A 25,723-nucleotide genomic window follows, 5' to 3' on the forward strand; every position below is an offset into this window, starting at 1 on the left:
ACAGGCCCATGTAGCCACCCAGCAGGGAGCCCCCTTACAGCTGTTTACAGAGTTCTCAGTCCACAGAAGGTGGGTGGGTGGGTGGAGATCTCTCCTCTGTTCCTAGACAGGACTCTTGAGTTTTGTCCCTATTCAGACCCTGGTCATAGTCTGGGTCCCCATACCACCATAGTAGAGCAGGGACCCTCCTTACAGCTCCAGGGCAGAGGGTTGTACTTGTGATCATCCATAGACCAAACACAGGCCAGGAGAGTGGTCTGAGCCTCTTATAAGACCTTGAAGGAACTTGAGGTCCTTGCAGGAGTGCCCCAATAATACTCAAAAGCTTGGAAAGCACCTCAAAACCAGGGTACAGACTAGGGAAATGAGTAAACAGAAAAAAGGAACCTGATCATAGACAAATACTTTGGTTCCATGAAGGATCAAAATACACACTCAGAAGATGACAAAGTACAAGCTTCTGTATCCAAAACCACCAAGAAAAATAGGAATTGGGCTCAGGCTATGGCAGAGTTCAAAAAATATTTTGACAATCAAGTAAAGGAGGTAGAAGAAAAATTGGAAAGAGAAATGAAAATGATACAGGAAAATCATGGAAACAAAGTCAGCAGCTTAGTCAAGGAGATCCAAAAAAATCTGAAGAAAACAATATATTAAAAACCAGTTTAGGATCAATGGAAAAAGCAGTCCAAAAAAGTTATCAAAGAGAATACTTCCAAAAGCATAATTGAGCAGAAGGAGAAGGAGATAATAAAGCTCTCTGAAGAAAACAAATCCTTCGAATGTAGAATGGAGCTAAAAGAAGCCAATAAAACAATACCAAAAGAATGAAAAACTAGAAGAAAACATGAAATATCTCATTGGAAAAACAACTGACATGGAAAACAGATCCAGAAGAGACAATTTAAAAATAATTGAGCTACCTGAAAGTCATGATCAGGAAAAAAGCCTTGACTACATTTTTAAATAATTTTTTATGGTGAAAAGTGCTCTGATATCCTAGAAACAGAGGGCTAAATAGAAATTGAGAGAATCTACTGGTCTCCTCCAGAAACAGATCCAAAAAAATAACCACCATGAATATTATAGACAGGGTCTACAATTCCCAAGTCAAAGAGAAAATATTACAAACAGTCAGAAGGAAACAATTCAACTATTGTGGATCTATAGTCAGGATCATACAGGACTTAGCAGTATCAACATAAAGACTCATAGGGATTGGAATATAATATTCTGGAAGGCACAAGGCTTGGAATGCAACTGAGAGTCCACTACCCAGGAAAAACTGAACATCCTCTACCAGGGTAAACAATGGACTTTCAGTGAAACAGGGAATTTTCAAATGTTCCTGCTAAAAATAGCAGAGCTGAACAGAAAGTTTGATATTCAAGTACAGGACTCAGGTGAAGCATAGAGAGGGTGGAAGAGAAGGGTAAATTATGAGGGACTTAATGATGATGAACAGTATATATTTTTGCATGGGAAGATGATAGTGATAATACTCATATGAACCTTCTCATTTATTATAACTGTTAGAAGGAGCTTATATAGATAAGGCACAGGAGGGAGATGAATATTAGGTTACTATATAAAGATAGAGTCAATGGGTGAAAAGGGAAATGTACTAGGCTAAGATATTTCATGTAAAACAGTCAAGGAAAAGCTTTTGCAACGATATGGAAGGGGGGTGGTGATGGGGCATGAGGGAGTCTTCATTCTCATTAGAATTGGCTCAGAGAGGAAACAACATACATACTTAATAGGGTAGAAAAATCTAAAGGAAAATGGAGAGAAAGGGGAGGGGAGAAAGGAGACAGAAGGAGGGGAGGAGCAATGCCATGGAACCACAATGAGGATCACACAAGATTTAATATCCAACAGTAAAAAAAGGAGAGGGCTTGGAATATGATGTTCTAGAAGGGAAAGGAGCTATGATTATAACTAAGACAAACCTACTCTATAATCCTTCAAAGGGAAAAAATCGATATTTAATGAATTAGAGGACTTTCAAGGACTCCCTTATAAATATATGAATGAAATGAATGAATTAATAAATCTGACTTTCAAATATAAGACTCAAGGGAAGCATTAAAAAGGTAAATATAAAAACATCATAAGGGACTAAATAAGGCTAAGTTATTTACATTGATTCATGAGAAAATTATATATAGATAGATTATATACAATTACATATAACATATATAACTAATAAATACGTTATCATTGCTAGAGTAGTTAGAATGAATCTATATAGACAAAAGACAAGACTGTTAGCTGATTAAGTTGGGATGAGGTCAAAAATGGAGGGGAACAATGGGAGAAGGAAATGAAGGAAAGAATAGAAAATATTTCACATAAAAGAGGCATGTAAGGAAGAACTTTTACAATAGAAGTGAACAATGGAGGGAGGGAAGGAAGCAATTAATGCTGAAACCTTACTCTCACCTGCACTGGTGAGGAATTTAATGAGGAATTGAAGTGTGTGAGTCTCTTTCCCCCCCTTTGGATACAGAAATCTATCTTACCCAATATGGAAGTAAAAAAAAGGAAAAGGATAAAGAGAGGGCAGATTAACAGAGACAGTAATCAAACAACAGACTTTTGAGGAGGGGCAGGATAAAAAGAGAGGGCAGATAATAAAATAGGATGGAAGGAAAGTTAGCCATTTTAACTGTGAATAAGATGGATTCAGCCATAAAATTGATACCAGAATGAATTAGAAACCAGAAATTAATGACAAGAAACACACAAAATACAACAGATATCTGCAGACTTGAATAAGCGGTTGGTGGTGCAGTCTGGCTCAGACAAAGCAAAAGCTACCACCGAGCTAATTAAAAGAGAAAAATCAGGAAAACTATATTTTACTGAAACAGACAATGAATTAAAAATCAAAACTAAACATAAATGTGAACTGGAAAAACAGTCCAGATTCTCAATGGGAAAAGTTCGACAAGTTACAGGAGGGAATAGCAAAGCTACAGTACCAGCTTGTACCTGGTACCTTGACTTTTCCCCACTCAGGACCGGATGAAGCTAATGATAAAATAAATGAGAAGTGAGGGAGATGAATACAATCTAAGAAAAGTCAGAAATGACAGCCCTGTGTGGGGAACTGGATGAGAAGGGCAAGGGAGTGTACCTTTGTTCTCTGGTGTCCATGGCACCATCCGACACGCTGACGGAGGAGCCGAGGCCTGGGTGAACTCCGAGGGGGGCCTCAGGACAGTACCAGGCTCTGCCACACTTAGGCCGGCCCTGGGGATGGGTGGGGGGCAAGACGTGAAGGGAGGAGAAAAGTGAGGATCACAATGGTCCTCTGGGAGGAAGAAGTGCCGGCTGACTGAGAGGCGGGTGACCACTCCCCATCCAGCTGGGCTGACTTTCTCTTTGCCCGCCCCCTATCCCCCTCCCCAACCTTTTTTTTCCCTCCCTTCCCCTCCACCTGGTTCTTCCAGAGTTCTGCCCCTCTCTTGATGCAAGCCCAGTTTCCTCTGCAGGAGGGTCATTTCCCCGTCCAGGTGCAGGGGGCTTAGATGACTTGAGATGGAGAAGTGATTTTGCTTAGTCCTCCATTTTCCCTGGCTCCATCTCCTCTTTTCTTTCTTTCTTTTTGTCTTTCTTGTCAGCATCTCTGCATCTATCTTATTTTTGGAAAAATCCTTTGATTAAGCATGACTGAATTCTGGCTTATATCAGCTCCTGGGGATAAAACCTGTCAGCAAACTTGGGAGAAACTACAGGCAGCAACCACCAAAAGTAATCTCTCTACTAATACAAAATTCAACATTCCTGAATTAAAGCTTGGCACACTGGATGTTTTGGTTGGATTATCAGACGAATTGGAAAAACAGGACTTATTTTTGGAGATACTTGTTAGGGAAATGGCTCGATGCATGGCTGATGTACTAGAGGACACTGAATCTAAAGTCGGAGAAAACTTATTGGCTGATGGAGTTGACTTTGTTACCTATGTAACAAAGTTCCAATGGAATATGGCCAAATATCCAATCTCAGAGTCCATGAAAAATATTAGTGAAATGATTGCCAAGGTAAGCGGACAAATTAGCAATGAATTAAGGGCTCGAAAATCTTCCTATAATGACCTGAAATCAAATCTTCATGCTTTGGAGAAAAAGAATACAGGAAATTTATTAACTAGAAGTCTAGTAGGAATTGTAAAGAAAGAGGATTTTGTCATTGATTCAGAATATCTAATCACATTATTGGTGGTCATTCCAAAGGTAATCCACAATGACTGGGTTAAGCAATATGAAACACTGAGTGAGATGGTGGTCCCAAGGTCTAGCAACATCATATCAGAGGACCAAGACAATTACCTGTGCAATGTCACCTTGTTTAAAAAGACAATGGACGACTTTATAAAGAAAGCCAGAGAAAAGAAGTATATTGTCCGTGATTTTCAGTATGATGAAAAGCAGATAAAAGCAGAGAAAGAGGAGTTGGCCCGAATCTCCACTGACAAGAGGAAGCAGTTTGGACCACTAATTCGGTGGCTGAGAGTGAATTTCAGTGAAGCTTTTGTAGCATGGATTCATGTGAAAGCATTAAGAACTTTTGTTGAATCTGTTTTAAGATATGGATTGCCAGTGAACTTCCAGGCAATGCTACTTCAGCCAAACAACAAAACCATGAAGAAACTGAGAGAGGTGTTGTTTAATATGTACAGACACCTGGACGGTAGTTCCACATCTTCTGTTACTCTTCCTACAGATATTCCAGGTATAAAGTTCAGTGAACAAGAATATTATCCTTATGTATACTACAAGATTGATTGCCAACTATTGTAATTAAAGTAAAAATGGTCCTCAATATTGACAATTCTATCCCAGTGTTGAAGTATATAAACTGGAACAATATTGAAGTATTCCTAGACTTTTAACTCTCTATTAACACAATACTTATTCTTATTCCCTTTCTTTAGGTGAATTTTCCCAGAGTGATCCATGTCTTTCCAATTTAAAAAGAATATACTATTACTTTTCATTGATCAGATCTGTAAATGTGTACTAAAAATTAGTTTATTTATAAACAAGTGCATATGTTTTAAAAAGTTTTCTTCATTAATAATATAGCATGAACATTATTAATACCTGCAGATGAGAATAAAATTAGGTATGTTGTGGTGGATGTAACTTCTCTGAAATTTAAGTCAGAGAGTCAGGAACTAACATCACTTTATAGTTTTTACTAGTTATGGCTGTATTGACTTTATTGAACCATTGGAACTTCAATAGTTTTAAATTTCCTGAAATCAAAATTATCCATTTTGCTACATGTGATCTCTCTCTCTCTCTCTCTCTCTCTCTCTCTCTCTCTCTCTCTCTTTTCCATATAATCTAACATTTCAGATATATATATATATATATATATATATATATCTGAAAGGTAAATTTTCCATGCACATTAGAGTCTTTATTATATATTGCAAGTGGTAATCTGCCTTCTATTTAATACGTTTGCTTTCCATAGATTATTTTACTATGCCAAAATTACCTCATAATACCTAATGGATATTTATAGCTGACCACCAAACTTTTGGGATCCTTAAATGAATGAGAATTAGTTCTAACTATAAATAAAAATCTAACACAAATAAAAAAAATAAAAATTACTTTCTATTAGCATATAAAGTTCACAAGCAAATGTAGAAAAACAGAAAGATTAAATACATCCTTTCCAGACCATAATGCAAAACAAATTACATTTAATAATGGTCTTGGAAGCCTAGGTTAAAAATCAATTGGAAATTAAATTAGTAGAAAAAAGAAAAATTCATAAAAAAATTTTCATTAAAGATAATAATCACGTATGGATATTCAAGCAATATTTAAGGGAAATGTATATCTCTAAACACATTTAGAGAGAGAGAGTAAAACAATCGTTTCAAATTCCTTCTATAAAATAAATATGGTTTTGCTATTTGAACCAAGAAGAACAAAAATAAGGAAAAGATAATCAGACCAATTTTCCTAGTGAAAACTGAAACAAAATTTTAAATATACTATCAAGGAGATTACAGCAATAACAAAGAACCTATACCATGAGTAGATGGGATTTGTACAAAGAAAGGAATATTAATTCAAAATTAGGAAAACTGTTAGCAAAATTGATCATATCAATGACAAGCAATAAAAATCATATGACTGAAACATCCTTTTGGCAAAATTCAATATACTTTCCTATTAAAAACACTAGAAAGTTTATAGCTAAATGGAGTTTTCCTTAAAATAAATAGTTTCTATTTAACCTATAAACAAGCATTATTTCTAAGGAATATAAATCAGATGCCTTCTCAATAAGATCAGGGGTGAAGAAAGAGGTCCATTATCACCACTATTATTTATTGTTCTTTTTTAGAAATGTTAGCAAGAGTAATAGGACTAGAAAAAGAAAATGAATAAGAATAGGCAACAAAAAATAAAACTATCACTCTTTGCAGATGATATAAAAGCATTCTTAGAGAACCCTGGAGAATCATTTAAAAACTCTGTTGAAACAATTAACAATTTTAGAAAAGCTGCAGAAGATAAAATAAAACCCATATAACTCATCATCATTTCCTTGTATTATCAACAAGGGACCTTTCAAATAGGAAAAGATGGAAAGAGAAATTCCACTTAAAACAACAGCAGACAATACCTGCCAAGTCTAAGCTAGAGACTATATGAAAACAATTATGAAACTTTTCACACAATGACAGATCTGAACAATGGAAAAATATTGGGTATGCTGAATGAACATAATAAAAATAACAACTCTGTCTAAATTAATTTGCTCATTCAGTCCCCATAACAACTATCAAAGATTTAATTTATAGAGCCACAAAAATTACTAAAATTCATCTGGAGGAAGTCAAGGTCACTAGTATCAAGGGAATCAATAAAAAAATGTGAATGAAAATGGTTTAGCAACATCAGATTTCAAACTATATTACAAAGCTATAACCATCAAAACTATGTGGTATTGATTGAGAAATAGTGTTAGATAAATGGAATAGACTAGTTTTTAAATTCAAAGCAGTAAATGACCAAATAGCCTATTATTCAATAATCCTAAAGAGCCAAGATCTCATCATTTCACAAATTTTGAGAAAATCAGAAAGTCATTAGACAGAAACTAGGCACAGAACAACATCTCCCACTATTTACCAAGATAAGGTAAAAAAGGGCAGGGAAGCATCTTTCAGATATATAGATAAGGTTATATAGAATTTATGGTCCAATGAGAGAGAGAGAGAGAGAGAGAGAGAGAGAGAGAGAGAGAGAGAGAGAGAGAGAGAGAGAGAGAGATCGAGAGATCACTTGGAGCAAAATGGATAATTTGATTTTAGGAAATTTAAAAGATTTTACAGAAATAAAGCCAATGCAAACAAAATTAAAAGAAAATCAGGCAGGAGAGGGAATTCCTTCCATTTTTCTGAAAAGGGCCTTATTCCTCAAATATATGTAGAACCAAGTAGGATAGGAGAAGTTTTCAAAAGAGAAAAGTAAAGTTTTCAAAAATCACGTAAAAAAAACATTCTAAATCACCATTGTTTAGGAAACAAAAGTACATTAATACAACTCAAATACCTCATATCCCATTTGCTTATATACCAAATGCATCATTTTGGTATCATTTAACATAGCTCCTCACCAATTCCCAGGAATGGTGATTGGCCATGGTATTCTTGTAGCCAATCTTGGATTGTCTTAGTTGGAGGAGGCCCAAACTGATGTTCAGCAGCATCATTACCATTGACTTTGGAAAACCATATCCCTTTGAATTTGAATTTAGCACTGGATGAAAATCTTTTCTGTGGCATTTCTGGGAAGAACGTGGCAAAACATAACATAATATACCAATAAAAATACAAAACAATTAGTGCAAAGACACAAAGTGAGACAAAGTGGGAAATGTAAGTTAAAAAACAAATTTACAACCACAGTATAAGCTATTCCCAGTTTTTATTCCCCAAATTTTCTTAAAAGGGTACATCTTATTCACTGGGAAATATGGTAATTTTTAAGTCTTTCAAAGTTTAAAATTCTTCCTATTCCTGAATTAGTTCAGAAAGACCTCTGTGTTATGGACTCAACATTCTCCCTTTTACCTTATTTCTTCTGTTCACTTTAATTAGCTGCCCTTATCTGATTATTCACCCATCTTTACCCTTATCCAATCCTTTATTTTATTGGCTTATTAAATGGCTACTATAAAGGTGAACAGAATCTTCTACTTTCAGTCTAAACACAAGAAAGCATGTTTCTGAAAATCAATAGAAATCTAGGATTTCTTCCTACATTGTTAAAATGTGTTATTTGTTAACAATGAGCAATAGAGCCATGTTCCAAACAAAAGGAGGAACATGTGCTATTGCATTGACTATGGTTTTTAAAAGACAAGGGGAAATTATACATGCTTCAGTTTTATGTAATATTGACTTAAGGTTGTCCTTTGCCCACTCCACTTCTTAGCAGTTCTGATTGCCTAGTGGACTTCGTCTCTTTCTGACCTCTACTGACCCTTCAGGAATCATTTTCTTGTATAAAAAAAATGGGGTTATGCTACTGGTGAAGTCTTTAAGATACTCCTTAAATTTACTTTGAGTAGTTACACCAAAATGGCAAATAATCTTACAGTTGGCAAACCTTTTACATTATGCCTTTATTTTCCATAACATTTGATATACATAGAGGTTTACAAAGAGTTCTAATTGTTCTAATATCTGAAATTTATGCAACTGATAAGTACTAATATAACTGAAGTACTTCCTTGTAGCATTTGGGGTTCACAGTGAGAATGGGAGAGAAACTACTGAAAAGAAATCCCTTATTTTCAATTTCCAGTTTGTGGCACAATTTCCTTCTTAAACAGGGTGTTCAAAAGCTCACCTTACCATTATTAATGTTCTGATGTGACACCAAAGGCAGGTTTGAATCTTAATCCTAAAACTGTGTTTTAATCAGTATAGAGAAGTTCTGGTTATGGAACACCTTCCACTGATACAGGAAAACAACTTTGCTGTAACTTATTGTCTCAGAAATGTTCCTGGGCCTGAAGAAAGGATACAAAAATGCATCTTCCTCCCTTCTTTGATGAGGTTGGGAATTACTGGCTTGTACTACTGTATATATTATTTTATTCAATTATTATTTTGCTTAGATTCACCAAAGCTTTTGTTCTCTTTTATTTTTCATTCTTGGTTATATGGAATGAGGTTTGGCATAGGATTAATAGGGAATATATTGGGAAATAATGGAGAAGAAAAAACTTAAGATACTAATGTAATTTTTTTTTACATTTGCTAGGGTATTGAGATATATTGAGTGATTTTAGGATAAGGGAAGCAGTAACTGTCAGAATCAGGACTTGAATTAAGATTTTCCTGGTTCTAGGATTAACCATCTGTTCTATATTACATGAAGGCTTCCTTGGATTAGAACACCTAGCATTTAAAATCTTTCTTGTGAACTACTTCTTTGTATATCAATATATCCTTAGTTAATTTATAGGATCCTACCTAGCATATATGAAAGAGGGATAGAAGCTGTATTTTTGATTTCACTAATAAAGGGAACTCCCAAGTGAAAACATCCCCTTCTACCAATGCATATGGGCACTTTTTCTGAAAGAATCCAGTCATAGAAAATTGCCTCCTGCAATAATTACCTGCCAAATATGTGGGAAAAGCAACTGGAGAGGTGAAGAAGAGCAAAGATGGTGGCATGAAGCTAGGAAGCTCCCAGAGCGCATCACTAGAAAACATTAAATGAAGCCTCTGAACAGTCCCTAAAGTGACAGAAAGCACAAAAAATGCAGTGAAACAAGTTCTCAACTCAAGATATGATGGAGGAATGCTAGAAAAGATAAGTCTCAAATGGGTAAAAGGTAACTTTATCCCAGCATAGCAGGGACAGCTGGAAAGCCAGGGAGGCTCTTAGCCATAGCGTAGCTCAGTACCCATTCAGTAAGTCAGTGGTATAGTGAGCCAGCAGGGAGGGTCCTAACCCAGCTTGGAACTCAAAGTTTCAACTCAGTAACAGCCAGAACTGGATCAGGCAATCCTAAAAGAGGGTACAAACCAAGAGCACTTAAAATACCATAGGCAACCTAGGCAACACCATAGGCAAGCATTAAGCCAAGGACCAGAACTCTGGACTCTAAAACAAAAAGTCTAGGATTATACCCCCTCCCATTCTGCAGGAGTAAGTTCAACTATAAAAATGAACAAAACAAAAAAAAAAACAACAACCAAAAGAGCACTAACCATAGATAGGTATTATTCTGACAAAGACAATAAAAATACTATCATAATAGGAAAGTAGTGACAAAATGCTTACATATGAAGTGAGAAAGGGGTTTATAAACTAATCTCAAATCCAAAAGGACATCTTGGAAGAACTGAAAAGGAAGAAAAATTGAGAAAGGAAATAAATGAGAGTCATACAGGAAATTATGAAAATTAGAGAAATCAACTCCTGTTAAAAATAAATTTGATTGAACAGAAAAGGAATATTTCCTTTAAAAGTAAAAATGGGGGTAGCTAGGTGGCTTCCTTGGATGAGAACACCTAGCATTTAAAATCTTTCTTGTGAACTACTTCTGTTGTATATCAATAAATCCTTAATTTATAGGATCCTACCTAGCATATATGAAAGAGAAATAGAAGCTGTATTTTTGATTTCACTAATATAGGGAACTCCCAAGTGAAAACATTTCCTTCTACCAATGCATGTGGGCACTTTCTCTGAAAGAATCCAGTCATAGAAAATTGCCTCCTGCAATAATTACCTGCCAAACATGTGGGAAAAGCAACTGGAGAGGTGAGGATAAAGCACTGGGCTTGGAGTCAGGAGTACCTGGGTTCAAATCCGGTCTCAGACACTTAATAATTACCTAGCTGTGTGGCCTTGGGCAAGCCACTTAACCCCATTTGACTTGCAAAAATCTAAAAAAAAAAAGTAAAAATGACCAATTGGAAAAAAAGAACATAACATTAAAAATAGAATTGACCAGCTGAAAAAGGAATGAAATTCATTAAAAAGTAAAATTAACCAACTGGAAAGAAAGCACTGAAACTAGCTTAAGAAAACAAAACTCTTAAAAGTAGAATTGGACAAATGAAAACTGATGACTCTTTCAGAGACCAAGATTCCATCAAACAAAATCAAAAGCAGAAAAAGTAGAAGATGTTAACTACCTCTTAGGAAAAGCAACTAATCTGGAAAATAGATCCAGAAGAGATAATTTAAGAATTATTGGTCTACTTGAAAGTCGCAATCAGGATAAGAGCCTAGACAATATCAGGTAAGAAATTATCATGCCAAACTGCCCTAATATAGAACAAAAAGATAAAGTAATCTTTTAATTATAATCACCCCCCATATTATATATAATGGGGAAAAAGTGGCAGCATTTCCAATAAGATTATGTATGCAACAAGGATGCCCATTACCATCCCTATTATTCAGTATTTTATTAGAAATGTTGACTTTCACAACATTTTAGTAATAAGTCCTTTATCAGAAACACTAATCTTGGCTGCATTGGTTTTGTTTGGGTAAATTATTTTTTGCTTTAGCAATAATAGAAGAACAAGAAATTGAAGGAATTAGAATTGGCAATCAGGAAATAAAGCTCTCACTCTTTGTCTATGATGTGATGGTATAATTGGGGACCTCATAAATCAACTAAAAACTACTTGGCACAATTAGCAACTTTAGCAAAAGTGTAGAATATAAAATAAAATCATATAAATCATTTTTTTCTATATATGACCAACCAAAGAGCAAGAGATAGAGAAATTTCTTTTAAAGTACACGAGGATGTCATAAAATCCTTGGAAATCTACCTGCTAAGAGAGACTCAGAAACTATGTGAATACAATTACAAAACACTTTTTACAAAAAAAAAAGGTCAAATATAAGCAATTTCAAAAAATGTCAATTTCAGGGGAGTGGCTATAGGTGGAGCAATAGATAGAGCACCGGCCCTGGAGTCAGGAGTACCTGAGTTCAAATCTGACCTCAGACACTTAATAATTACCTAGATGTGTGGCCTTGGGCAAGTCACTTAACCTCATTGTCTTTTTAAAATCTTAAAAAAATGTCAATTCCTCATGGTTAGGCTGAGCTAACATGAAAAATATTACACCTCTACCTAAATTGAATTACTTATTCATTGCCATATCAAACCATTACAGAACTAGAAAACAGTCACAAAATTCATATGTCAAAAATTAGGCATAGACCAATAACTCACAATCTATACCAAGATAAGGTTGAAATAGATACAGGATTTAGATATAAAGGATGTCATCATGGGCTAATTAGGACAATAAGAAATAGTTTATCTGGGATCTAAGGAGAGGGGAGAAATTCCTGACCAAATAAGAGATAGAGAATATCCTAAGTTACAAAATAGATGATTTTGACTGCATTAAATTTAAAAAATAATTTAATTTCCCAAACAAAACCAATGCAGCCAAGTTTAGTGTTTCTGATAAAGGTCTTATTACTGAAATGTTGCTAAAGCTAACTTTTATTTTTTTAGGTTTTTGCAAGGCAAATGGACTTACGTGACTTGCCAAGGCCACACAGCTAGGTAATTATTAAGTGTCTTAGGCCAGATTTGAACCCAGGTACTCCTGATTCCATGGCTGGTGTTCTATCCACTGTGCCAACTAGCTGCCCCAACATTTCTAATAAAATACTGAATAATAGTAATGGTAATGGGCATCCTTGTTGCATACATAATCTTATTAGGAAATGCTGCCAGTTTAACCTCATTACATATAATATTTGCTAATGGTTTTAGATTGACACCACTTATCATTTTAAGTAAAATTCAATTTATTCTTTATATTCTCTAGTGATTTTAATAGGAATATTTTGTCAGAGTCTTTTTCAGCATCTACTGAGATAATCATATGATTTCTGTTCATTTTGTTATTTGGTCAAAGGATATGAGTAAGCAATTTCCAGATGAAGAAATTAAAGATATCTATAAAAATAACTTAAAATGCTCCTAAACATTATGCAAATGCAAAATAGAATGCAAATTAAAACAACTATGATGGCTAAGATGGCACAAAGGAAAATGATCAATGTTGGAGAGGATAAGGAAAAACTGGAATATTAATACTTTGTTGCTAGAGTTGTGAACTGATTCAAATATTCTGGAGAACAATTTGAAGCTATGCTCAAAGGGCAATAAAATTATGAATATTCTTTGATCCAGTAATATTACTATTAGGTCTATATCACATAGAGATCATAAAAAGGGAAAAGACTCACAAGTATAAAATATGTATTGCAAATCTTTTTATTGTGGCAAAGAATTGGAAATTGAGTGGATACCCATCAATTGGGGAATGGCTGAACAAGTTATGGCATACGTATGTTCTGGAGTGCCATTGTTCTATATGAAAACATGAGTGGCTGGACTTTAGAAAAGCCTGGAAAGACTTGCATGTACTGATGCTGAGCAAGGGGAGTAGGAGAACACTGTTTACATTAATAGCAATATTATGAGATAGATCACCTCTAATGGACACAATCCTCTCAATAGTTCAATGATCAAAAAATGTCCTTGAGGGACCTATTATGGAAAATGACATTTGCATCTAGGAAAAAAATAAAACTATGGAATCAGTATGGAAAGAAAAACATGCTATGTTTACTTTTCAATTTTTTAATGTCTTCTCTTTCTCATGATTTTTCCTGATTAGTTCTAATTCCTCTTTCACAAAATGACCAATATGAAAATAGGTTAAACATGATTATACCTGCACAACTTTTACCATACTGTTCTCTACTATGGGGAGAGGGGAGGGAAGGGAGGGTGAAGGAAAAATACAACTCATAAACTGGCAAATGGATGAATGTTGAAAACTACCTTTGCATGTAATTGAAAAAATAAGTAAAATAAAATGAAGAGGAAAAAGGAATAAAACAATGTATATATCAGAGTCAAAATTTTCCTGGCTTCAAGAGAAGTTTTCTTTACTTCAGGATATCAAGTTGATTCTGCTCATGAGTGTCACAATAAATGTTTGTTGAATAATTGATTGATCCCACTTCTTAGTATTTATCTATTACTTCCTATGGCAATCACAATCATGATTTAGCCATTTGTTCAAAAATATCATTTTGCCTTTAAGACTTCCAACCCCCCTTTAGCTCATCTAAATAGCATTAATTAGGATATGGCACTTTTCTGAGCTCATCCTAGAGTTGATGTCACTATGATTTTAGAAAAGTCTGGAAAGTTTTGCATGAACTGATGCTGAGTGAAGTGAGCAGGGGCTCACTGTATCCAGTAATAGCAACGTTATTGAGATGGATCAACTCCTCTCAAAATTTTAATGAACAAAAATGTTCCTGAGTTGGACATTCCTAGAGATGATGGCAAATTTACCAAAACTTAAGATTCTATGGAAGAGAGAGACTTTATAAAAAAAAAAAATAAACCACTGCTTCATTCATTCTCTATTTGGAACTTTCTGTTTGGAGATAAATTATCTGTGTTATCTTCACATATCTCCAGTTCCTTTTGTCTTTTAAAGTACCTTGAGAAATTATTACACAATTAAAAATTGAAGTGATAAAACACTTATGTTCAAACCTGCTGAATTTCTCAAAGCACAACCTGTTTCTTCATTGGTTTTATAGTCCTCCATGACTTTCACAGCATTTTTAATTGTACCTCTTATTTTCCATCAGTGATCTATATTGTATTGATTTTTATATTGTAACTGAATTTTTACCTGCCTTGTTACCCTTCTCAGTCCTTGAGTTGTCCTCTGTCAAAATTATAATTTAAAGAAAAACTGTTTTCTCTTAAACTGCTTTTCTCTCTGTTTAGTTCAGAAAGATTCTTCTTGGATGGTCACTTGGGTTGAAGAGGCTGTTGTTCCATGCATCACCACATTTATCAAAAAGAAATCTCACTGAAACATTCAGTCATTGTTAAGAAGATATCTCTTTCATTTTAAGCCAAAGTTAATCAATATTTTCATGATGTTGATGGCAGTCTCTCTTACCATAGTCATCAATCTTGATTGCTCTTTTACCTTTTATTTGGGTTTTCTTCTTTTCTTATTCTGAGCTTACTCATCTTTTCTCTAACTCACTCCCCGCCCCCAACTTGTTTCCTCACCTCCTGAATAAGAAAATAAGGAATAGAGTTGACATTGGTCAGTCTCAGTTTCCTTATCTTTAAAGAAAAACTAATAGCAAGTCACAGGGTCATTGTGAGAATCAAATGAACTATCAAAAACACTTTGCAAATCTTTAAGTGGCACATAAATGGTAGCTATTATTGTTAATATTACCTTTCAGTAAAAAATATAGGTTCTGCTAATACCTCAAACTTCAAGGAAGTGTTCAGATTTTTATTGCATTGACATTTGACATTTGAAATAAATGTAAATTGTAAAATTTTCTTCCTTTTTTCATAGACTTTTTGGTATAGTAGAAAGATCCTGGATTTGGAGTAAAGAGTATCAAATCCTGGTTCTGAGGCTTACTAGCTATATAAACTAAAGCAAATCATTAAACTCTCTAAGCCCCAGTTTCTTCATTGAGAAGACAGACATATTGATTATCTATTACATAGGGTTAATGTAAGAAAAGTGCCATGTTAAACATTTATAAATGTAATGGTAAACTATTTTATTATTTATTATACTGTCTTCTAAGCCTTAATATTCTATGGCATTGATGGAGATCCAAATCAATTTAATTTGAGGAATTTTTAAAAATTGCCCAGTATGATTAAACCATTATGAAAGCTATTGAAAGTAATAAGTCAAAAATAAAAAAGAAATTCCTGTTTTCAAGATTACATTCCACTAGAAAATGGAAAAAAAGCAACAATTCCTTCCCAAATCCATCCTTCATTCTCAGTGACCCTCACCCAGGGAAATACCACAACCTTTTTCTAGTCAGTAATAGAAGTCTTTACCAGTTGCATTCATATGCTGCGGTGACTGATGCTCTTTTGGAAACAAGTTATTATGAAGTGAAATAATGATGGATTTATGCATACAAATGAGCTTTCATGATGCCCATAATTCCTTTTTTTAAAAAAAAAAGAACTTTCCTTCAAAACTCAAGATGAAATGTCTTCTGCATTAACTCCCTTCTTAATTAACATTTCCTTCCCCCTCTTTAACTACCTTGTATTTTAAGACATCATAGAATTTTTAAATTAAAGTACCCTTGGGGACTATCTAGCCAACCCATATATGAAAAGTATCCTCTGAAGAACATAAAAGTGGGTGGCTAGGGGGTGCAGTGGATAGAGCACAAGCCCTGGAGTCAGGAGTACCTGAGTTCAAATCTGGGATCAGACACTTAATAATGCCCTAGCTGTGTGGACTGGGCCAAGCCACTTAACCCCATTGCCTTGCAAATACTAAAACTAAAAATAAAATTAATCCTACTTTGATTCTATATTATATTGATTTTTATATTGTAATTGAATCTGTACCTGCATTATTACCTTTCTAAGTCCTTGTTTTGTTCTCTCTGCTAAAATTATAATTTAAAGAAAAACTTTTCTCTCAAACTGTTTTTCTCTCTATTTAGTTCAGAAAGATTCTTCTTGGATGGCCCTTTGGGTCAAAGAGTCTGTTGTTCCATGCATCACTATGTTTTTAAAAAAAAAAACCCTCTGAAAAATTCAGTCATTGTTAGGAAGATAGCCCTTTCATTTTAAGGACATTTGGGTACACTCTTAGAGGTTAGAACCAAAAAAAAAAAAAGGATGCAAAATATTGTCTGAAATTCAATGAATTAACTCTGGTTCACTGAAAAATAGGCTTATCATCCATTCTAATAGACTGTCCTGCCCACCCAACCTAAATGTGCTAAAAATGGCTGACTTTCTCTATCCCCCATATTTTGTAATTTTGGCTCTGTAAAGTTGTGGAAGCAGGGTGAATAGTCCAGACTGAGTTGGTTCTCCATGTGCAGGCAATGCTTGTTTGGAAAGTCACTCCAACCCAGGATATGACATGTTGGGTAGAGTATTGGTTTGAAAAATTACACAAAACTATTTTCTCACATTACATATTTATATGGCTTTACAATTTGGGTTTTCCCCTCTATGCAGAAAAATTTTACCTCTTAACCATTTAATTTTCAAAAAGAGGGTAGTTAAAGAATATGTTTCCTATTGTCATGGTTGTGGATTTATGAAAACAACCTGTTGTACCCACAGCAGTCAAGGTGGCATCCTAGTCATGTGAGGTTTTGCAAGGACAGAAGTAGATGGTTTACCATGTAAGGGAATGAGAACTGATTATTGATCTGTTATCTTCCTAATGACATCAGTGGAGAGTGATAATGGATTATACCACTTGTAAAAGAGTAAATAGCCATTTTTATATTACTTTCTTTCTTGCAAATTGGCTTCTAGCAGTGAGAGTAAAATATATGACTCTCTAATACTTTGAAGAGCTAAACAAATTGCACCAGGGAGTGCAGGAAAGCATAGCAGAACTTTTGTTGATATTTATGACCAGCTCAACCAGAAAAAAAATTAAAAAGTACAGCATCCATTCCCCCCCCCCCATTTGCCTCCAATGTTTTACTTTTTTGTTCCAATTTATGATGATTCCAGTGAGTATGGGAAAGTATTTGCTTTTGTTTTTTTTTTTAATTTCTTGATCTGGTACTCATTACTCATTTCTGAGCCAGTATATTATACTATCTTGCCAAATAGGACTACATTGGTTGATTTCTTCTCTCAAGCTGAAAAAAAATAAGAGAATAAATCTTGTGAAAAGGAATTTTAATCACTTTCAACTAAAAAAAATGTCAGAATCTTAGAGGGTCAACAAAGAGGATATTGTCATTCTCTGATTTTTCTGGTAGGAAAAGAATGAGCATCTGGCTTTTGTTTTATGCACTGTTTCCTCTATTATCTATCTTTGTTTGTCCTCTCCTATATGTTACTTTCCCAAATTAGGAAGCATGTAGAGAAGTTCCCATTGGGTTATTTACAGTCCCTCTGTTTATAGTACTCAGTCACATCCCTCCCAAGATACTGACCATTGTACTGTGTCCTACTCTGATGGACCAGATCTACAGAAATCCTGTAGTGAATTCTACTTGAGAAACAGATAAGCTTTTTTTTTTTGAACTACATGTCAGGTTCTTGAAACACAATCAGGTTCCATGGATTTTGGCCACAATTCACATGACCAAAAAGGTTGAAGTTATCCCATCCTCTTGAACTAGAAAAGCTTATTTCTTATACAGAGCAATACTTCTTCCATCCATGATAGATAGATAAGCAATTTGAACACTAGCAATTGTAATTCATTGTGTAGTCCATTATCTATCCCCACCTTAACATTCTGGGTAACAGGAGAGGGAGATAGGGAGGGAAGGGAAGGGAAGGAAGAAAAAGGTCAAGTGAAGAAAGAACAAGGCTAGGCAACACAAGAGAAAAGTGAATCAAAAAAAGAAAAGAGACAGGAAAGAGAAAAAATAGAAAAAGGATAGAGGAAGCAAGTCAGAAATATGAGAGTGGAAAGGAGAAAATGGAACAGAGAAGAGAGAGGGAAAGTCAGAATGCTGAAAGTAAGGGAGGATGGAGAAAAGAGGCAGGCAAACAAAAATGAAAAATTAATGTAACCTTTTATTTTTACTCAGGGGATAAGGGAAAACTAAAATGGGACAGTAGAGAGATAAGGATACTGAAAATTAAGAAAAGACACATTGTCATTTTATAAGCCTACAGAAGTAGGCATATTCCAGTAATTGGACTCTACTTATCTAATTCACTATAGTCTATAATGTCTGTCATTGAATATAGAAGATAGTACAGTAGAAAGAAGTCAGATTTGTGGTTGGGGTGGAGGGAGAGGCAAAGACTTGGGTTCTAATTCTAGCTCTTCCCTTGACTTACTGTGTGACCATACACAAATGACTTCATCCCTTTCTGACTTAGTGTCTTCATTTTTCAAAGGAAAGGAGTTAAACTTGGTCTATTACTCTGGAAGTTTCTAAAAATGTTTAACTAATTCTCAGAAGGCTCAATAGCTGTTGATATTAGTCTATGCATTGTATTTCAGGGGAAACAAGGACACAGAAAATATTATCACTGAGCTCTAAGGTAAGTGTGGACCATGCCTGATATTCAACAGAACTTATTCTCCATCATTGTAGCTAGGTGTATGAGATACCCTATACTGTTTTTTGTTTTTGTTTTTGGATGTTTTTGTCTTTGCAAGGCAATGGGGTTGTGACTAGCACAAGGACACACAATCAAGTAAGTATTTAAGTGTATGAGGTTGGATTTAAACTCAGGTCATCCTGACTCTAGGGCCACTGCTCTATACACTGTGCCACCCCCCATATTGTTTGAGGGGATGATTTTGGATGTTTCCTTATCCTGAAATTTGCTTCCATCTTGTTGAAGCACTCGCTATTCCATTGCATTTCAGTAGTCCTTCAGAGAAAAAAAAAAAACCCTTCACGCTCTTAATAGATAGAAAGATATGTATGTATATATTCATATAGATGTAGATACATTTATATTAGTATATAAATTTATATATATATCAATGCATAGATGTGTGTAGATTGCACAGAGGTATACAAATGATGTACAAATAAGTAAAAGTACTGTAGGAATTAGAAAGACTAGATTCAGGTTTGGAATTTCCCATTTACTTTCTGTATGATCTTGGAGAAAGTCACTCATATCTCCCTAAGACAACTTTGTTTGTGCTTGTATTGTATTATTAGTAAAATGAGGATGGCAATATATCCCTTGCTTTTCTAGAATTGGTAAGAATTAGCAACAGACTTATGATTGCATTCATATGGTAAAGTCCAAAGCAATTGCTTTGCTTGCAATTTAGAGTCTTAGAGAATATCTGGGCACCGACATGTTAGGTGATTTGCCCTGGATCACCCAGTCTCTATGTGACCAGGGCAAGACTTGAACCCAGATCTCCTTGGCTTCAAGGATACTGCTCAATCTATCTACTGCTCCACACTGACTTCTGTTGACTATAAGACAATATATATAAAAATCCTGTTAGCAATGCTGTAGTATATTACTTGTTATGCTTGTAGTCTTTTGCTATTAAAGCATTAGTTGGTACTCAGTGCATGTTTACTGAATGAATTGATAAAGATTTAATCTGTTTGAAAAGCAAACAATAAACAAAATATATGGAATGCCATGTGAGTCCAGTAAAAAGAAACAAAACAAAGAAGGGATTTTAAAAATAGGGTCTTAAGTTGATCCACATTGTTGTTGGCGAGTTGCTTCAGCTGTGACTGTGTCATTTCCTTCTCCAGTTCATTTTACAGAAAGTATCCTAAAAAACCTAAAGACACTATGATTGGGAAGTGTAGCAGAGGGGTAGAGGGAAAGGAGGAAGGAGGAAGGAGGAAGGGAACCATTTAGCTATCAGGGAGATTGTTCCAGATGGCGATGAAAGGAATACTGAAAAAAAAGGAGGTGTCAAAGTGCAAGGTAAATTTAGAGGGAAGGAGTTGACATCCGTATCTTTTAACAGCTAAACCCTACCCTAAAGATACTTGATGAATCAATGGCAGAGAATGAAGTCTTATTTATATATCTGCTTTCTTAGCATCAACTCTCCAAGGTATTTTCTTTCTTTAAAAATTTTGGACAATAGAACAAAAGTCATTTGTAAGAGACCATTTAACCCCAAGGCTTCCATGCTTTCTGGGACTTCATGGAGTTTCCTTTGCTCCAGGATCCCTACTATCTGACTGAAACTCCACATCTTGATTTGAATCCTGGACTCTGATTGTCCAGAGAAAAGGAAAAAAGTCAAGTTTCTCCCATTAGAAACCAGCTGGGCAGAATGTTTGCTGTCCCATTTATTTTCAAATTCTCATTTTTTTGTCTCCTTGCCTCCAATAGCAACAGCAAAGCAAGTTATAGAGTTTAATGCTCGTTTAATGCTATTTGACCACCAAGCAACAGTGCTACTAAAATACTTGACTCTATTAAATGATAAGAGCCCATTAGCAACAATATGAATAGTATTCTACTCCAGACATAGTGATTTTCTAGGGGGTAATTCCAAGTTCTGCAATATTCTCAAAAAGCTGATACCTTTCTCTTCTAACTCCATTCCTTTCACCTGTGGCCCAAATGCTCATTTCCATAGCCTTAGGCAATGGCAGTCAACCTAGCTCTGATTCCTATGCAATGGAAAACTACTCCTAGATGCTGCTTTCTTTTAATGAATGTAAGGTATGACACATCTATATATACAGTTCTTTTCAAAATTTTATTTATTTAAGGCAATGGGGTTAAGTGACTTGCTCAAGGTCATACAGCTAGTTAATTATTAAGTGTCTCAGGCTGGATTTGAACTCAGGTCCTCCTGAATGCAAAGCCTGTGTTCTTTGTTTTCTTTATTCTTAACAATAGGAAAAGAACAGGACACAACCACCAGAGTCATCACCTGCCTTTCGGTATTTACTCCTGTCAAATAAATGCACATAAAATTCAAGATCTGAAAGAGGTGCTAATTCCTTATACTTAAATTCAAATCTCCTTAAGAGTTAAGTAGGAGTGGTCTTCTTGGACAGAGGCAAGAGGGTGGCAGGAAGCTAGGAAACACCAGGAACTTTTCCCAAAATAACATTGAATGAAGCCTCTGAGCAGATCCTAAGAGACAGAACCCATCACAAAGAAAAAAACGAACTCTCCAGGCAAAACTTCAGGAAGAGGTCTGTCAGGTAGAAGGGGGAGTTTAGTTTAGTGTAAACAGGAGGGCTGGGAAGCCTCTGGCATAGCTCTGCCAGCAGTGAGGGTGCCAAAGCCAGTTCAGAGAGCAAGGTTTCAAGCCCTGGGAAGCTGGTACTGCCTTGGGCTACCCTAGCTCAGGTTGCAAACCAAGAAAACCAGAAACACCAGAGCAGGGAGCCAGGGACCAGAACCCTGGCCCTCCAGCAAAAAACAAACAGACAAGCAACAACTTGGAACTATAGCCCCCACCCCCACCCCAAATCCCTAGTCCTCCACAGCTATTGTTCTGATAGCTGATAAAACAACATCATCTGAGAAGAGGCACACAGTGACAGAATGTCTATATGTGAACTCAATAAAAGCTTCATGAACTGATCTCAGTTCCAAAGAGACATCATAGAAGAGCTCAAAAGTGATTTTAAAAACAACAAAGAGAAGAAAAATGGAGAAAATAAATGGGTCATGCAGGAAAATTATGAAAACTTAAATGGAGAAAACAACTTTAAAAGTAAAATTGACCAGCTGGAAAATAAAATTATCCAATTGGAGAAGCAGACAAAAACACTAACCAAAGAAAATTAAAACCTTAAAAACCCAAATTGGACAAATGAAAATGAATGACTCTATGAGATACTAAAATTCCATCCAACAAAATCAAAAGGTTGAAAAAATATTATATATATATATATATATATATATATATATATATATACACACACACACATATATAAAGTACCTCTTAGGAAAAATAACTGACCTACTAGAAAATAGATTTAGGAGAGATAATTTACTAAGTATCGGTCAATCAGGAAAATCTATGAGCAATACCATGCAAGATACTATCATAGAAAATTGTCCTAATATCCTAGAATAAGAAGGTAAAATAGTCCTTGAAAAAATCCAATCACTTCCTAGAAAAAGATTCCCAAAATAAACTCCGAGGAATATTGTTGTTAAATTCCAGAATTCTAGCTAAAGGAGAAAATACTGCTAGCAGCCATAAAGAATGAAGTTTAAAGTTTAAATAACAGTGAACCTTAGTTAAGGTTATGTAAGACATATTAGCTTCAACTTTAAGGGACTGGAGGGTTTGGAATATGATATTCCAAAGGGCAAAGGAGCTTGAATTACAACCAAAATCAACAATCCTGAAAAATTCAGCATATTCTTTCAAAGGAAAAGGTGACTTTTCAATGAAACTTATCAGATAAAAAGACCAGAACTGAGAAGAAAACTTGATCTGCAAATATTAGACTCAAGATATGTATAGAAAGGTAAATCAAAGTGGGGAAGAAATTGTTAGTTAATTCTTGAGAACCATATTTCTCTTCAGACAATTGAAAGGAACCTATTCATAGAAGCGTGTTGCTATAAATTGACTGTGATATGATCATGCTTTTAGCTCTTGAGTGATTTTGATTTGCATGATACTTCAGCTTAAGAGAATTGTATTTCTATGTAGGGTACTTTGAAAGAAAGTGTAGTATAAATAGATTATAATTTGATGATATTTGTGGTTCTTGAGTTTTGTATTTCTAATGGGACAGTTGATGGACTGTTCTGGGACAGAAGGTATAGGTATGAAGTGACTAGGTAAATCAATCAATCAACCTTGAAAGAGATTATGGGTACAAGACAAAATCAACACATGAAAAGAAGGATTGTACAAGGAGAAGGTGAAACATTGGAGGATGAATAATACCACTTGAAAAGACACAAAGACTTTTAAAGTAGAGGGAAAGGAGGGTGAGAGCAGTGAGTAAATCTAATTGTCAGCAAATATGACCCAGTGAGGAAATAACATACATTACCAAATGGGTTTAACAATTTATCCTACCCTACAGGGAAATAGAAAGGGAAGGGGAAAGAAAGTGGAAGAAAAGACTGAAAAAAGGGAGGGCAAAAATAAAAATAAAAGTTAAAATGAAAAAGAAAAGTAAAAAGGGAAAGGAAAAGGGACAAGGGAAAAGGGCTGATAATAAGGCAACAATCAGAAGCAAAACATTGATGAGCAAGGATGAAGGGAAAGAAAAATTATAAATGGGGGAAGATAGCATGGAAAGGAAATATAATTTGAGTAATCATAACTATAAATGTGAAAGGGATTTTTTTTCCTTTCTTTTTCATGGTCCCCCCATTCCCAGGTCTAATTCTTCTTTTACAACATGACTAATATAAAAATATGTTAAACCCAAGTGTACATGTGTAACTTTTATCAGATTGTTATCCATCATGGGGAAGGGGGAAGGGAGGGTGACAGAAAAATGTGGAAGTCATAAGCTTGTAAATGAATGAATGTTGAAAACTACCTTTGGATATAATTAGAAAAACTTAAATTAAATTTAAAAAAAAAGAAATCATGAGGGATGGGACTTCAAAGAGGTCTGGAAGGACTTGCATGAGCTGGTACTGAATGGGCTGAGTAGAGCCAAAAGAACAATGTGCACCCTTATGACACCATTATGTGATGATTAACTATGATGGACTTGTTCTCAGCGTTACAATAATCAAAGACAATTCTAAAACACGTGATGGAAAATACCATCCACATCTAGAGAAGAAGAAACAATGCAGTTTGAATGCATATCAAAGCTTAGTACTTTCAAATTAAAAATAAATTTATGTTTGTTTCTCTTTCATGTTTTTTCTTTTGATTTAATTCCTTTACAACATAATTAATATGGATATATATTTAACATAATTAAATATATTAGATTGTTTTCTGTTAGGGGTAGGGGGAAAGAGAGGGAGGGAGAAAATGTAAAACTCAAAACTTTACAAAAATGATTGTTGAAAGTTAGATTTTCCTACAATATTAAAAAACCCCCAACAAATAGCAGCAATAACAAAGAGTTAAATATGAGTCAATCTGGATTTCATTTGCCCTCCTGGATGATGGATGATCCCATAAGGATCTTTTACCTTCATTTGCACTCTTGAGCATTCTCTCTCTCTCTCATTCATTCTCTCTCTCTCATTCATTCATTCATTCTCTCTCTCTCATTCATTCATTCTCTCTCTCATTCATTCATTCTCTCTCTCATTCATTCATTCTCCCTCTCATTCATTCATTCTCCCTCTCATTCATTCATTCTCTCTCTCATTCATTCTCTCTCTCTCATTCATTCTCTCTCTCATTCATTCATTCTCTCTCTCATTCATTCATTCTCTCTCTCATTCATTCTCTCTCTCTCATTCATTCTCTCTCTCATTCATTCATTCTCTCTCTCTCTCTCATTCATTCTCTCATTCATTCTCTCTCTCGCATTCATTCTCTCTCTCTCATTCATTCTCTCTCTCTCATTCATTCTCTCTCTCTCATTCATTCTCTCTCTCTCATTCATTCTCTCTCTCTCATTCATTCTCTCTCTCTCTCTCCCTCCCTCCCTCCCTCCCTCCCTCTGAATTTGCTCCTGCAGTGGAAGTGAGAAAAAGTGGATATAAGGGATTTGTAAGATTTAAACAGCCTGCCTCTATGGGACCATTTTAAAAAATTCCTTCAAATGAAGAATAAAAAAGTGCCCTGGCAAGAGACCTACATACTTTCCATCTCTCAATCCCAAGGTAATCACAGTTCTATCTCACTTAAAGTCTTTCTCTCATTGACTCAACTGCTAAGCAATGAATAGAAAGAATACCAGGCAAATGACTGTTAGCTCATTCCTCCCTTCTCTTTAACTCCTGCCTCCAATTCACTTCTCTTTTTGCTTCTTATGAAAGAAGTTGGGCAAATAGAGAGTGGGATTAGCCAGAAACCCATAAAATTTCAGAAGATAGTCTCATCTAACCCTACAATTTTAGAAAATTCCTCCCCTCTGCTGTGAGCCTTGCATACTCCTCTCATGGGGTTCACAGCGAACATCATCTCCACCAAGCAGATTAAAATTTAGGGGAGTACCTTGAGCAGGTAAATAAACCTACCTCATACCACCAATACCAATGGACCTCTCTTGACTCACTC

At 35.1% G+C, this 25,723-nt stretch overlaps 1 protein-coding gene across 1 annotated transcript; it reads left to right on the forward strand.

The window, feature by feature from the left end:
* Nucleotides 1-3,170: 3,170 nt before the first annotated feature.
* Nucleotides 3,171-21,523, forward strand: LOC141518391 (V-type proton ATPase subunit C 1-like). The gene is made up of 3 exons (XM_074230374.1): nt 3,171-4,743; nt 19,094-19,134; nt 21,442-21,523. Exons 1-3 carry the CDS (start codon nt 3,675-3,677, stop codon nt 21,514-21,516), a joined length of 1,185 nt encoding a protein of 394 aa, XP_074086475.1. The 5' UTR covers nt 3,171-3,674; the 3' UTR covers nt 21,517-21,523.
* Nucleotides 21,524-25,723: the final 4,200 nt, after the last annotated feature.

This window comes from Macrotis lagotis, chromosome 3 (genome assembly GCF_037893015.1).
Source record: "Macrotis lagotis isolate mMagLag1 chromosome 3, bilby.v1.9.chrom.fasta, whole genome shotgun sequence".
Taxonomy (NCBI): domain Eukaryota; kingdom Metazoa; phylum Chordata; class Mammalia; order Peramelemorphia; family Peramelidae; genus Macrotis; species Macrotis lagotis.